The sequence below is a fragment of the Gopherus evgoodei genome, chromosome 10, assembly GCF_007399415.2.
Source record: "Gopherus evgoodei ecotype Sinaloan lineage chromosome 10, rGopEvg1_v1.p, whole genome shotgun sequence".
NCBI lineage: Eukaryota > Metazoa > Chordata > Testudines > Testudinidae > Gopherus > Gopherus evgoodei.
In genome coordinates, this window is record NC_044331.1 from 1,870,906 (window position 1) to 1,884,416 (window position 13,511).

The following is a 13,511-nucleotide window of genomic DNA, read 5'->3' on the forward strand; positions in this document are numbered from 1 at the left end:
ATTTTCCAAGAGTCTGCTAATTTTAGGTGCCTAAGGAACCCTGCATTAGTGGAGTGTTGAACATTGAGGCCTAAGTAACTTAACCAAGGTCCCCCTGTGAATCGATGCCCACCATGAACTCAATGCTGCTGGTTCCTGGTCCCATCTAACCCTTCTTGTCCCGTATCAAAGGCTGTAGGCAGAGAAGCCATGCAAATGAGCCATCCTAGAACTAGTGCTAATTTGAGTTTTGCAGCTTCCCCTAATTATGGGGGAAGGGAGAGCTGCACCATGTGTGGCATTTTGAAGCTTTGTTTAAAAATGATTTTTCAAAGTGCTCTACGCTCTACATGGATATGTGGCCTTGAAAAATTCTATCCCCTGGGGGGGCTGGGAGAATGGGGGAGTGGGTGTCACTGGGGCAAGAGATTTCCAAGATTCCTTCTGCCACAAAGTGACCAGTTTCTAACTTTCATTTTCTTATCACTCTTCTCTAAAATTAGGTATAGAAACCTCTGGGCAGTAACCACATGAGCCAGGTTTCCTTGAGGTGAGCCAGGTTCTAAGACCCAGCCCCAGCCCAATAGTTAAAGACTGATTAGATGTTGACTTTGGTTCCACAGGGCCATGTAACCCTAACTAGAATCCAAGCAGGACCTGTGCCCTGTAGTGCCAGAGGGGCTTTGGAAATGGCTATGCTACCTACAGGGCTAGGCCAGAGTTTGAGATACAGCTGGGCATCTATTTACCTGACACCCCCTCTCCCTCAACCCGATTGTACAGTGAATCGAGTGATGCATGGAGCACCTGGTGTTGTGGCAGGAAGCAGAGATTTGGGGATATAGCTTTCCACCCTTAGCTGAGAGCCGAGCACCTGCAGGCTTAGTCCACACAGCAGGGCATACAGGAGCTAGGAATGGGTGTGCTGAAGGCAGGCTGCAGCCCTGAGGCTGGGGGAAGCAGAGAACTGGCACTCTCAGGCCACAGCCACAAAGTCCTGAGAGCAAGAGGGGGAGCTGAGACTAGCCAGGCTGCCACTGTGTCCATGGCCTGGAAAGGTGCCAGGTACCAGTAGCAACCTTAATGTGACAAAGTTTTCTGTGCTAGTGAAGATAAATGTCTTGTGCAAGAGAATTCTGTCAAACACACCTTCACTCTGTCTCAGCAGCTGCACAGGGCAGCGCACGAGTATTGTGTGAACAGTTCAACTTGCATCACCCTCGGTAAGGTGTGGAGAACTAAAGCACTGATTAATGGCTCCAGGGAGGTGCTTTAGGGTGATAATTGCAAACAAGGGCAATAAAAGCTTGAGCCAGTGCAACCTGCCTTGCTCCTCATGCTGCCGGCGGTATTTGGCCAGCAGGGAGTACTGAGCATGATGCTGTACGAGATGCAAGGAGAGGAAGGGCAGCAAACCCGACACCACTGGGTCTTTGGCAGTGGGGTGCCCCATCGTTTGTGCAAGTCACAGTCTGTAAAGCAGTCACCCTTGAATAGATTCTCCAGCGGACGGATTCTACTAGGCCCCAGCAAAGGGATGTTTAAGATTTTTTGTTTTTAACAGAACAATTGTTGACACTGGTAATGTTGCCTTTAACTTTGGCCTTGTCAGTATAAATGTCATGAGAACATACTGCACAATGTTTGCAGAAAAGATGAAGCAGCTAATTTCAGCTGGAGCTGAAAGTCATGAGACATGCATTCGGTTTAGTATTTCTGTGCAGTAACCACAATATATGTTCTAAAGCTATGCAATCAACTTGAGTTAAAGTGCAGCAACTAACCCTATTTCTTCGCTGTGCCCATACAAGGTGTTACACCCAAAGACAAAATAATCCTTGCTCATGGAAGCAAGGATCCGTGAAGTGGAGTCTCCTTTTTTAACCCTTTGCTATTGCCTAGGCTCCAACCTGCATGTTACTCAAACCTGCCGCTGGAGGAGTGCAAGTCCTGGCCTACATTGTGGCAGGGAGAAGAGCAAGTTGAACTAAGAGGGAGCTTGTTCATGTTTAGTTTCTATAATTCATGAAAATCCTTCCAATTCCTATGAAACTTTGTACTGCCCCCCGCTTGCTTTCTGCATTGTAGCATGCAAACCCATACTCATGGCTGGAACACAGGTGTGGGGGGAAAAAATCCCTACTGGTCTTCAGTTCTATTCAAACAGGTGTGACCATGTTGGGTCTACAGGGCTGGGCTGGAAATGGTGCTAGAACAGCCTCTCTTTCAGCATGCGAGCAGAGTCGCAACATACAACAGTAAAAATGGAGGAAGAACCATTAACTGTCTTCAAGCCTACCGAATGGCTTTGGTTCCCTTTTGAGGCAAAGGGTTCAGCTGTGTGACTGTGTGCACATGCCCATGCTCACATAACGTGGCTACAGCTCTGATACCAGCACTGTCAGGCTTGTCAGGACATTGAGCGCACACAGCGTTTTCAAAAGGGAACCTTGGTGCAGCAGCTTGGCCTGATTAAATCACAGCCACAATCACCCTCTGTGTCATTTCCATCCCCCCAAAGACTCGTAACATACTCACTTCACAGCACACCGAGGATACGATCTATCAACGCCTCTTACAGTCAGTCACCGGCATTTAACCATAACGTGTTATGCCACGGGCACTGCAGTACTAGATTGCATGGCCAGGGCTGATTAAACACGAGTGACTAGTCCAGCCACTCACCTCATTCCTACAGCCTTTGAATTAAGTGGACTAAAAGGCATTTTTAAACGTTTGTGTGAGGTGAAGGAGGCATTCTAAGATGACCATGATTTCTAGGTTTGTTTCCCATTTAGCTGCTCATATTTAGGCTACTGCGTTGTTGACCTTCCTGTGGCTGGTTGTCTGCAACATAGTCACAAACATCCCTAAAAGTGTTTGAACTAGTCACACACTTCAAAACTGGGGGTCTAAAATTAGCTTCCTTGGGCCATATTTAGATACCTGAGTGTCCAAGGGCCGTGCATGCAGCCATGCACAGTGGTTTCAACAGGGCGTCAGTGAAACCATTTCAGTTCTACTAACGTACACAGCAGTACAACAGAATACAGCCCTTGCAGCAGGCAACGTGAGCCAGCAACGGCACTTACAAACATTAACTAATTAAGCTTCATAACCCCGGACACTCTGGAGGGCTCCTGGCAGGAGTTGCTGACCCACAGTAGCTATCCAATAGCACAGAGCAAAACTGCCACAGCTCGGGCCAGGCAGTGCCGATTAGCGCCATGTGTAACAGCAGCCTGAATTTCAGCAGGTGTAATGCAGCTAATGCTCTTGGTGTTGGACCAAGCCAACCACCCCTCTGTATCTGACAAATGCCCTGGGGGGGCGGGTCTTTGAAGGTCACCACCAAGGACCATTTGGGGAAGTGCGGGAGGGGCCTGCTCGTGGATGAACTATAAAAGCTAACACTGCCAGTGCACTGGTTTAAGAGGAAGGAGTTAAGTGTGGCACCTCCTGCCACACCGATACCTCCTTCAGCAGCCCCCAGCTGGCCCTAGGAGTGACAAGGAACTTAGCTAGAAGGGCCTAGCTGAGGCCATCAGCTTATTTCCCAGCGCCTGAATGTGTGACCAGCCCGCCGCTGGTACTGCCAGCAGGCCAGGCGTCACCCGGGGCAGCAGAGGGCCCGTTCGCGGGCCCTGCCTGAGTCTGTTTCTGAGGTGTGATGTCAAAGGGGCCTGCTGGGTTTGCCCCTGGCTGGGAGGTGGTGGGTGTGGGCGGGAGGGGGCTGGTAGAACACGTTTCTGGTAAGATACGGGGGGGAGGGGGTGATGTCTGTGTCTTGTGCCATAGTCACTTCAGCTCACAGCTAGGAGAGCCCATGCTAGTGGCCCAGACTAAGTGAAATGATGTGGACGGGTTTGAGGCAGGTGTTTGTGCTTTAAAAGCATGTGGTTGCCTTTCCTCTGGTGTGCAACCCATTAACACCACCCCCCCCGCCACCGCCCACTATCGGCACCGTAGCCTTCTGAGGAAGGGGGGGGTGGTGGGAGCACACCCCCCCACACACACCTCCACTCCTAGCCCTGCTCAAGGGTTGGCCCCTGGCTCTGGCCCCAGCCTCGGGCTCTTACCCCGTTCCCATTCCCCCTTGCCCAGAGCTGCGGCCCACTCCCAGTTTGGGGCCCACTGCATTACAGACAGGGCCACGGCTCAATGCGTAGGGCAGGGTTTTAGCTGTCCAACACCTGCCCCCTGCTTTCACATGCAGGGGACTGTGCAGTTACTCCTGGCACTCTGGGCCCCACATGTGACTGGCCACCCTACGTCCACCAGTGGCGCAGGGGAGGTGGCACCAGCTCCACCCCCTCCTGCCCCATCAGCCCTACAGCGGTGCCTCACGGGGTGGCCAACCTTCTAAGCACACAAACCTGACCACTCTTGCCCTGTCCGCCTTCCCTGAGGCCCTGCCCCCCCATCACTCACTTTCACCAGGCTGGGGCAGGGTGGTGGGCTGCAGGCGAGGGTCTGAGGCAGCACTCCGGGAAGCAGCTGGCATGGCCAGCTCCCAGGCAGAGGAGCTGGGGACAGGGCCAGCACCCACAGGCACCATCCCTGCAGCTCCCATTGGCCACAGTTCCCGGCCAATAGGAGCTGCAGAGCCGGCGCTTGGGGCAGGGACAGTGCACATAGCCCCAGTGGCTGCCCCTGCTTGCGCCCCGAAGCCAGACATGCTGGCCACTTCCGGGAGCCATGTGGAGCCAGGGCAGGTAAGGAGCCTGCCTTAGCCCCGCTGTGCTGCTGACCGGATTTTAGTGGCTGCCAGGGTCCTTTTCCACTGGACGCTTGGCAACCCTAGTGCCTCGGGAGCCACAGCAAGGCTGGGGAGGCAGCCTCACTTCCTCAGTTTCCCATCACACACCCAAGCTAAGCCAGGCCCAACCCCAACCTGAGGGATGACCTAGGGCTGCCCCATTCACGCAGTGGAGTGGCAGCACAGGGCCTGCCTGTCACTGGACCCTTATTGCTGGCAGAGCCCATGACAAGCCGCACGCCCACATGGAGCACCCGGCTTTAGCGTTTTGAACTCTGGTCCCTTCCTGCCCCATGGACACACACACCGGAGATGCCCCGTCTGTCCCCCTCCCCCCGCAAACCACCCATAGGAGGGAATCACTTCCAGAGGGGGAAAGGCAGCCCCTATGAATCAATGCTGAAAAGGCTTTGTGGGGCAGCTCGGGACCCCGGCCCAGGCAGCAATGTCGACTGAGGAACAAGTGCAGTGGGATAATAGGCTGCTGCCCGCTTAAAATTCAACCCACTGACTGTCCGTGCACGACACACGGACTAGCGCTGCCTGGGCAGCTCGAGCCATTCGTATGAGCACCCTAGGGGGCTGCAAGTCAAAACCCAACGCACCAGCGCACTGCGTGCAGCGCTAAGCCCCACTAGTAGCACAGCAACCAAACCGCGTTTGCATTGAGCTCGCTGAGAGAGTAACTGAGGCTGCGGGGGCGCTGCCTACAGCATCCCCATCCAGTGACACGCAGGCATCGCATGCCATCAGGCCCCCTAAGTGCGAGCCTGCTGTAGTGCTTAGGGATGGTATAAAATAGTCCTAGCCCCTCTACAGCATTGCGTACGTGCCATTGGTGTGTGTCACCTGCCAGGCAAAACACTGTGCGACAAGCCTGCCCTCTAAAACAAGGCTGAGCGACTGTCCTTAGGCATTAACAACCAGCCTCCTCCGCCCCACCACGTCTAGACATTTGGGAAAGACACATGTTTCCACCACCAGCCTTAACCCCCCCCGTCCCCCCAGCCTGTTGACTTTCCAACCATGACTGGAGCCCCTCTCTAGCGCCTGCCTGAAGACAAATCGCCCTCCGCTGCGGCTGTGAATGCCAAGAGGATGGCCGTTAAGCTGTAGCACAACAGCCGCCATCACGTTGTGCTGCTGCCGGTGCTGGTGAAGCGCGACAGCCCCAGGCCTGTGGCACAGGGAGGAAGACGGTTCTGCTATCACAGGGCCTGTGTGTGAAGACGCTGGCTGCTAAGGGCATGAGCTCAGCATGCCGGCCGCCCACAGGCGGTGGGACGGGATGGATGTGCCTCTGGGAATAGGATCCATAGCATTGCCTAGAACTCACATGGGGAAATTCCCTGCTGGGCAGACAGGACAGCTTCAGGCTGACGCAGGACCGGCGTGGTGCCTGGGTCTCGTACCAGCAGCTCTGCCTAGGGCTGCATTTCCTCCTAACAGCGAAAAGTGCCCCATCCCCATCGTTCCCCTTGGCACGTCCCCTGCCCGCGACTGTGGTAAGACGAGAGAAAATGATACTTTCAGGAGAGCTAACACTGCTACTGTTTCCCCCAGAGCGAGCAGCCACCAGCACTCTCGCCACTCCTTGGGTTGGGGCTGAACCTGCTTTCAGCCAAGTGTGAAATCTTCCCAATTCTTTTTTCCAACTCCTGGATTCCCTTGAGCTTTTCCAACTCTCACGCTGAACAACTTCCTGAGTACTCAGCCTCTTGCGCCTACTCATTTTAAAACGAATGCCGTGATCCGGGAGGCATGTGCCCACCACCGCCTGACGCCATGCAGGAAGGCTCCGCGTGAAGCACAGCAGAGCAAAGAAAGTGTTCTCACCATGACAGGTATTTTTGCTCTAATGAGGTTACAGTTTATGCAGGCCAATCCCCAGTCTGCAGCCGTGAACCTTGCTGGCAGAGGCAGCGCATTTGCTAACGACCGTCAGCCGCTGCTGGAGACTCACACAGCCAGCTTTGCGTTTTCTACTGCTGCTGCCCATCACCCTGGTATCTGAGCACCTGCAAGTGTCTGAACGAGCACTCCGTATCCATAAACCCCTGCACTGGGGCCCTTCCTAATCAATCCTCTCTAAAAGAGACTCAGCTGAGCCACCAGCTCCAAGCAGGCCCACTTCTGGGAATGGCTGGAGCCAAACATGATCCTGTGGTGCAGGCCCAGCGGTGTCACAGGCCCCTGCTGTGGAGAGCGCAGTAAAAGCGCGAGAGGGAAGACAGTGTTGATTTGAACCAGGACCAAGGGTGCCCATTCCTCTCCCCACCCGCCCTGAGGCCTGGCTCTGCGGGCAGGGAGCAGCGCATGGTAACGCCAGCACTTGTAGTAAGTGAAGGCCCTGATAAAGGCCTGAACTAAACTAATGGCCAAGACTTTGCTAACATAAAGCAAAGTGAAGCTCTGAGCCAGAGGCAGGCCCTGCTCACAGAAGGCTGCGTGCGTGTGTTCCCTCTCTGTGCTGCCCCAGCTCTGCGCAGATAGCTGACACAGCAGACCCGAAGAGAACCCCCAATGACCACAGAGTCTAGTAAGGTACGAAGGCACGTCGGCCAGGTTTATTGCGCTCGGACACAATTGCAGTGCCCTCTAGATTGTTACTCTACAGGGCATACTACGAGAAAGTGCCTCTTGGCAATGGACTCAGCTCAGTCAGTGGCGGGACTTTCCACTGCCCCCTAGGCCGGACAAAGACATCGCCCCAGGGATACATTTTTATACACAGGTACAAACAAGTTACACATCACTCCTGACGTATTGAGGTGCAGCCCTCTATGCAGTAAGGTACAACCTCTCTACGTAGCAAGGTACAACCCCTCTACGTAGTAAGGTGCCGCCTCTCACCTAGTACATGTTGGTTCGATCAAAACAACTCTATCCATCATATTACCCTTTTGCCCATCATTGGGATGGGTCAGTCTGTTCCTTGTTATCTGTGTGGAATGTGCAAGTATGGGAATGTTCTGATCTCTAGTGTTCAGTACCTTTTAGGTACGTATCATCTCGCAGCATCAGCCCTTTCCTTGCCAGCTTCTGTGAGCAGGGCCTGCCTCTGGCTCAGAGCTTCACTTTGCTTTATGGCCTTTATCAGGGCCTTTATCAGGGCCTTCACTTACTACAGCACTTAGCGCTGTTCGGCCAAGCTGAGCAGAGACGTGGCCGCCAGTTACCTGGTGTGAGCCCGTCGCGCTGGTCCCGTGGCGCAGCATGGGTGAAGCCGGGGAGGCCTGGGAGGAGAGGTGAGGCACCGAGCACTTTGCTCTGCAGCCGGGGGCCCAGGCTCAGCACTCGCACCGTCACATCCCGGTAGCAGTGGTTGATTATCCGCAGATGGACGATAACGTTCGTCTTAATCTTTATCAGACACTTCGCCATGGTGGCCTTGGACTAGCCCCCTTCCTGCCGCCTCTCCGCTCCCGCGCGCCCAGCAGCAGGGCACAGCCCAGCGTGGGACGGGGCCGCTGCAGGAATGCACAGGGTGAGGGCTGCAGCCGCTTCACCCACCGGCGGCAATGACGTGCGTGACTGGTGACTGAGCCTGGAGCCAGCGCTATTCTGGGATTCTATGTTGCTACTGGTGCCGAGCTGAAGTGAGAGTGAGGAAAGGCAGCTGCAGCCTGGAGGTTGGTTAGACGAATGGTGTTAAATGTTAGTGATTTAATTCCCTGCTTGCTTTGCAGTTCTTCTTTCTGTGGCACATTTGACCATGCTACCACACTAAGTCCTGGGCTCCTGGGCTGACCCCCTTCCCCACCCCTCAGCACAATCTGATAGTCACTGTATACAAACCAACCCTTCACCTCCTCTGGGACCACCCCCACTCTACTCAACACCCCCTGGAACGGGTGGGCAAACTTTTTGGCCTGAGGGTCACATCTGGGTGGGGAAATTGTAAGGGCCATGAATGTAAAGCTGGGGCAGGGGGTTGGGGCACAGGAGGGAGTGCAGGGTGTGGGAAGGGGGGTGCAGGAGGGGGCTCAGGGCCGGGGGTTGAGGTGCAGGAGGGGTGTGGGGTGCAGGCAGGGGGATCAGGGCACAAGGTTGAGGTGCAGGAGGGGTTCAGGGTGCAGGCTCAGGTCCGGTGCTGCTTACCTCGAGTGGCTTCAGGGTGACAGTGGGGCTAAGGCAGGTTCCTTGCTTACCCTGGCCCCACGCTGCTCCCGGAAGCGGTCGGCACCACATCTCTGCAGCCCCTGGGGGCTGGGGGCAGAGGGCTCCACGCGTCGCCCTCACCTGCAGGTACCTCCTCCCAAGTTCCCATTGGCTGCGGTTCCCCATTCCCAGCCAATGGGAGCTGCAGGGGGAGGTACCCACAGGTGAGGGCAGCGTGCGGAGCCCTCTGCCTTCCCTATCCAAGGGGCCGCAGGGACATGGTGCCAGCTGCTTCCAGGAGCGGGGCAGGGCCAGGGCAGCCAGGGGCCCTGCCTTAGCCCACGGTGCCACAGGGGTGACAAGCCTATGGGCCGGATCCAGCCCGTAGCCCGTAGTTTGACCACTCACTGCCCAAGGATGCAATATGGGCCCAATCCTGCCTCCACTGAGGACAGTGGCAAAACTCTCTGGCTACAAGGGGGCAGGACTGGGCCCTGCAATTGTGCTGCGTCAGAGCCGGAATACACTGGCTTTTGGGAAACCCCGAGGCACAACAGCCTTTCCCGTAGGAGGCGCTTTCTGTGCGCCAGCCTGTTTAACAAGGGCATTCTGCATCTGCAGTGGGGACTAGCTTCATGATGCATGGCCCCGGCACGCAGCTGAGTGCAGGGCTGTGCTGGGCTTGTGTTTCCCATGGAAAGTGTTATTTGGGCTAGGCCACAGTGACTGGCAGGCAACCCTGCCGAACACACCTGCTATTCCCTGGGATTTGCACCACCGTTTCCCTTCCCTGGCTGCTGTCCGGGAAGGATAGGGTCTGCTTGGCCAGGATGCCAGAGAGCAGATCTGTCTGTCGCTGGGAAGGGCTGTTTTCAGTCAGCAGGCAGATATTTAAGTGAAGCCGATAGACTGAGCAGTGGTGTCGCTTTCAACAGCAGGAATCTTTTCGCTGCCCAGAACTCCCACCGAGCATCTGGGCGTTAGTGACAGCGAGTCAATCGTCCCTATGTTCAGCTTGATTTGAAGGCTGCCACTAGCTATTGCAGCCAGGAGCCTTGTAGTGATGGGGGAGCCCTGCGAGAACCCCCTTCTCCCCTCTGCACAGGGTAAGTTATCAAAGAGCTGCCTGGGGGAGTATGGAGCGGGGTTTAGCCACACACCTCTCATCCCCGTTAGCACAGGTTCCCAGGCTTCAAAGCGGTGCATGCATTGAAAATGCAGGGCTTGTGTTCCAAACCGCCACCTCCCGCCCCTGCCAACCAACCGCTGGGAGACAGCCGAGCCCTGACGAGCTGTTTGCTAGTGAATTGGCTTTATGTACGTGGAAGCATTAAAATAAAACAAATTCCCTGGCTGCTGAGGCTACGGGCTGGTTCTTAAGCCCCAGCCTAAGGTTGGGTGCACAAGGCTCTCTTGGCAGTGGGAGCTACCAGCAACATTCAGGCTAGTAAATATGACCTGGCCCAGCCTTTTGCCCAGCCAGGAAGCCACCGCTCTCCAAAGTGGGCGGTAAAGAGCAACGGTCTAGGCAGGGTAAGGATGGTGGGCGGGGAAGGGGATGTTATCACTGCCCAGCCTGCAGCCTACACAGGGATTCTGTCTCTGCAGACAGGTTGTGAAGAAACCCAGGAAATTCCCAGGCCACCAGCTTGTTACACAAGGGCTAAGACTGTAACTAGCTACCAGTCACCTTAAGAGCAAGCCGCACTTCTCTTAACCCACACAAACGTTTGAAAATTCAAAACCATTGTTCTTATCTCATTTTTAAATGAATCTCTGAAGGAACCTGGGAATGAAGGTCCCTAGGCAGCCGAGGAGCCAGGGCCTGATTCTGATCTCACTTCCACTGGCATAGCTCTACTGTCTTCCTGGGAATGACGCAGGATTTGCTGCCATAAGAGATCAGCATCAGGCCCCCCGGCCACACTTTCAGCAGGCCGCCGTACCTGTGTTCAGAGGTGAGTGCATAGGAGAATCTCCCTGCCTGTGAGCTTCATGGCATGTACAAATGCAGGTTTTGTGTGTGCATAACACAATCACAGATGTTTCGGATACAATTAAAGGAGGGTCAGTGACACTGTGTCACAAAAAGCCTGCTCTGTGTGGGCTGCAGCATCGCCTGTTGGCCAGGTTTAAAATGAAAAAGAAGTTTGTCTTTCATGGAATGCAACAGAACTCCCCAAATCACTGGAAGACTTCCCCTCCTCCAGCTCAGAAACAGCCAAACTAAGGTGAATATAAATGTGGGGGAAGGGGAGAAATATTCCCTGGCCAAGTCCTTGTGCGTCTAGTTTCAGCCCTGAGGAAACTGCCCTGGCTGAGTGATGAACCAGGCGCTGAGAAATGGACCTCATCCCCATTTGCTGCTGGACCCTGGATTAAAGCAGGCCCAGCCCGTCTCCCCCCCAACCCCCAGGCTCTCCTAAAACCTTCACTTTCATTGTCAGAGCAGAGCAATCAAGTTCCGTCTGTCACTAGAACAACTAAGGAACAATCAGCAGAGCAAGTTACATGTGAGACACGCAGGAGGCCCTGGTGGTGTGTCAGGGAGCATCCGCTTCCCCTGGCGTTTCACAGCCCCAGGGCCTGAGAGCGGCAATGCCAATGGGCGGTGAGTGAACACCCCTGCCCCGTGCAGTCCCCCACAAAGGGGAGTGAGGAGACGGGGCTGTTCAGAGCAGGAAAGGTTCTTTGGCTTGCCCAGCTCCAGCCAGGGTGCAAGTTTGCAGCCAGAACTGAAACAACTTACTCAAAGCAACGAGAAACGCGATTCGTGTCTGTTACAGAAGGGCCACTTCTCTGCTGTGGAGAGAGGCCCAGCTAGTTAGTTAACATGGAAACTCAGGAGTGTATTTCATGGTCTGCGTCACACCTTTTATTCCCACCCACCCGGATGCTCACAGCTAGGCAATGTAGGCTCAAAGCACGCACTGTAGCTGGGCATCACTGGCACAATCCGGGCAGGGACATCGGGTTTTCCCCACTACCAGGCACCGAGGGAAGCCAACTCCCTGGAAGCTGTCGGGGGCTGCAAATATTTGATCAAATACCAATTCAAATTGCTTGGGCAACGTTCCTCCCCTTCTTCCACTTGCTCACCTCAAATATTCTAGTGAATGAGTTTTCCTGCAGGAATGTCCACGGACACGGGGATTTTGGAGGAACCTTAGGGAATACGTACCAAAAGCGCCTTTTAACTAATACAAGCAAGAAACCACAGTGGAAGCCTGAGTCTAAGAATCATCTGCATCCAATCAGGGACCAGGACACAATCATGTGATCTATATGTCTAATCAAAACTAACAAATACATTTTGAATATCAAATATGCACAATAAACTTCTCGTGAACCACTGTCAGGCTAAGAATCATTTGCAGAAAGTTTCTGACAGATAATCTGAAATAGCAAATATCTCTGAGAAATTTGAAAGCTGTTCACAGAAAATCACAAAGAGAAGCAGCAGCTAAATCAGATGGCCATATTACTTGCTATGAATTGTTCACTCAACTCTGCTTATAAGAAGCTATAAACTCATTTCTAGGGAGAATTAAGAGTTAATTCTAGGTGAGTGGCATTAAAATCCAGGCCTCAGGTACTTCCAGCTAAGTGCACTGCCATAAAATACAGGGGACAACTCGGCTACACATTTCATCCAGGCTTTGCTGTGCAGACTTGCTACAAGCCAATAATCCTGTTAATATACAAGAGCTCTATGATTTCTGGACTCCTAGGTGATTTCTTAATGGAGATGAGCCACAAATGAGTGTGCAGCCAAATACCTCTGCTCTCAGCCAGGGGATTCTCTGCTCAAACTGGCAATTATTCCATTCGGAGGCAACCAGGAACATTAAACTAGCTGAAGCATCATTCCCTGCCCTCTGAGAGGGAGGAGAATGGGACTGGAACACCGCAAATGCATGTAAACCACAGCCAGAGTTATCCCATGCCCCCAGCTCACCTTCCATGATGGATATGTGAACAGCTCTCCTTCGAGTCCTGGGGACACTGCTGAGTCTTGGCCCGTGAGTGATGGAAGGGCAGCTGCGGCTAGGAACCAATCCTGCTCTGTAGAGAAAGAAACAAGATGAGCACGACACCGAGGGACTAGTAAAAGGAAACCAAGCGAGAGGCAGAAGAGCCAGACAGCTGCACTCTCCTTAGCAAGCCGTGTAGGAGTCGGGTGCAGAGCCGTCAGGCCAGGAATGGAGAGCCCAGATGCAGGATGTGTGCACCGGCAGCTTCGCGTTTGGCTTCTTTCCTGAGCTCTGCAGGGTCTGGATGCTGGGAGCTGAGAGTAGTGTTTCAAACAAGTAATTATCTCCCCTTCCCCAGCAGCACTGGAGTCCCCCCACCTCATCACACCAGATAGAAAACAACCTCATTACAAAACTGCGATGGACACGAGTCTCTTCCAGAGATGTGCAAAACTACGTCTTTGCAGCTCACCCTGCAGGCCCAGCAAACCAAGGCACCTTGTTCTGCTCCCCAAGGCACAGAGGAATCCTGGCTCAGAAGGGGCAGGATTGGGCGCAGCAGACGTCTTCGAACTGCTGCTTGTTCAGCCCCGTCAAAAGCACGGGAATGACTGGGAGCAAAAAATCCACTCTGAGCTTCTCTTAACAGAGCAGCAGTGTCTCTGCAGAGATACAGGCAAAGCAATTCTCCCCCAGAG

At 54.1% G+C, this 13,511-nt stretch overlaps 1 protein-coding gene across 5 annotated transcripts in view; it reads right to left on the reverse strand.

The window, feature by feature from the left end:
* FRMD5 (FERM domain containing 5) overlaps nt 1-13,511 on the reverse strand; it is a 292,045-nt gene that overhangs the window by 7,152 nt on the left and 271,382 nt on the right. For all 5 annotated transcript variants that reach the window (XM_030577211.1, XM_030577209.1, XM_030577210.1 and 2 more), the window contains exon 13: nt 12,798-12,904. In XM_030577211.1, the coding sequence (XP_030433071.1) occupies nt 12,798-12,904 (107 nt within the window). The remainder of the gene's footprint in view (nt 1-12,797; nt 12,905-13,511) is intronic.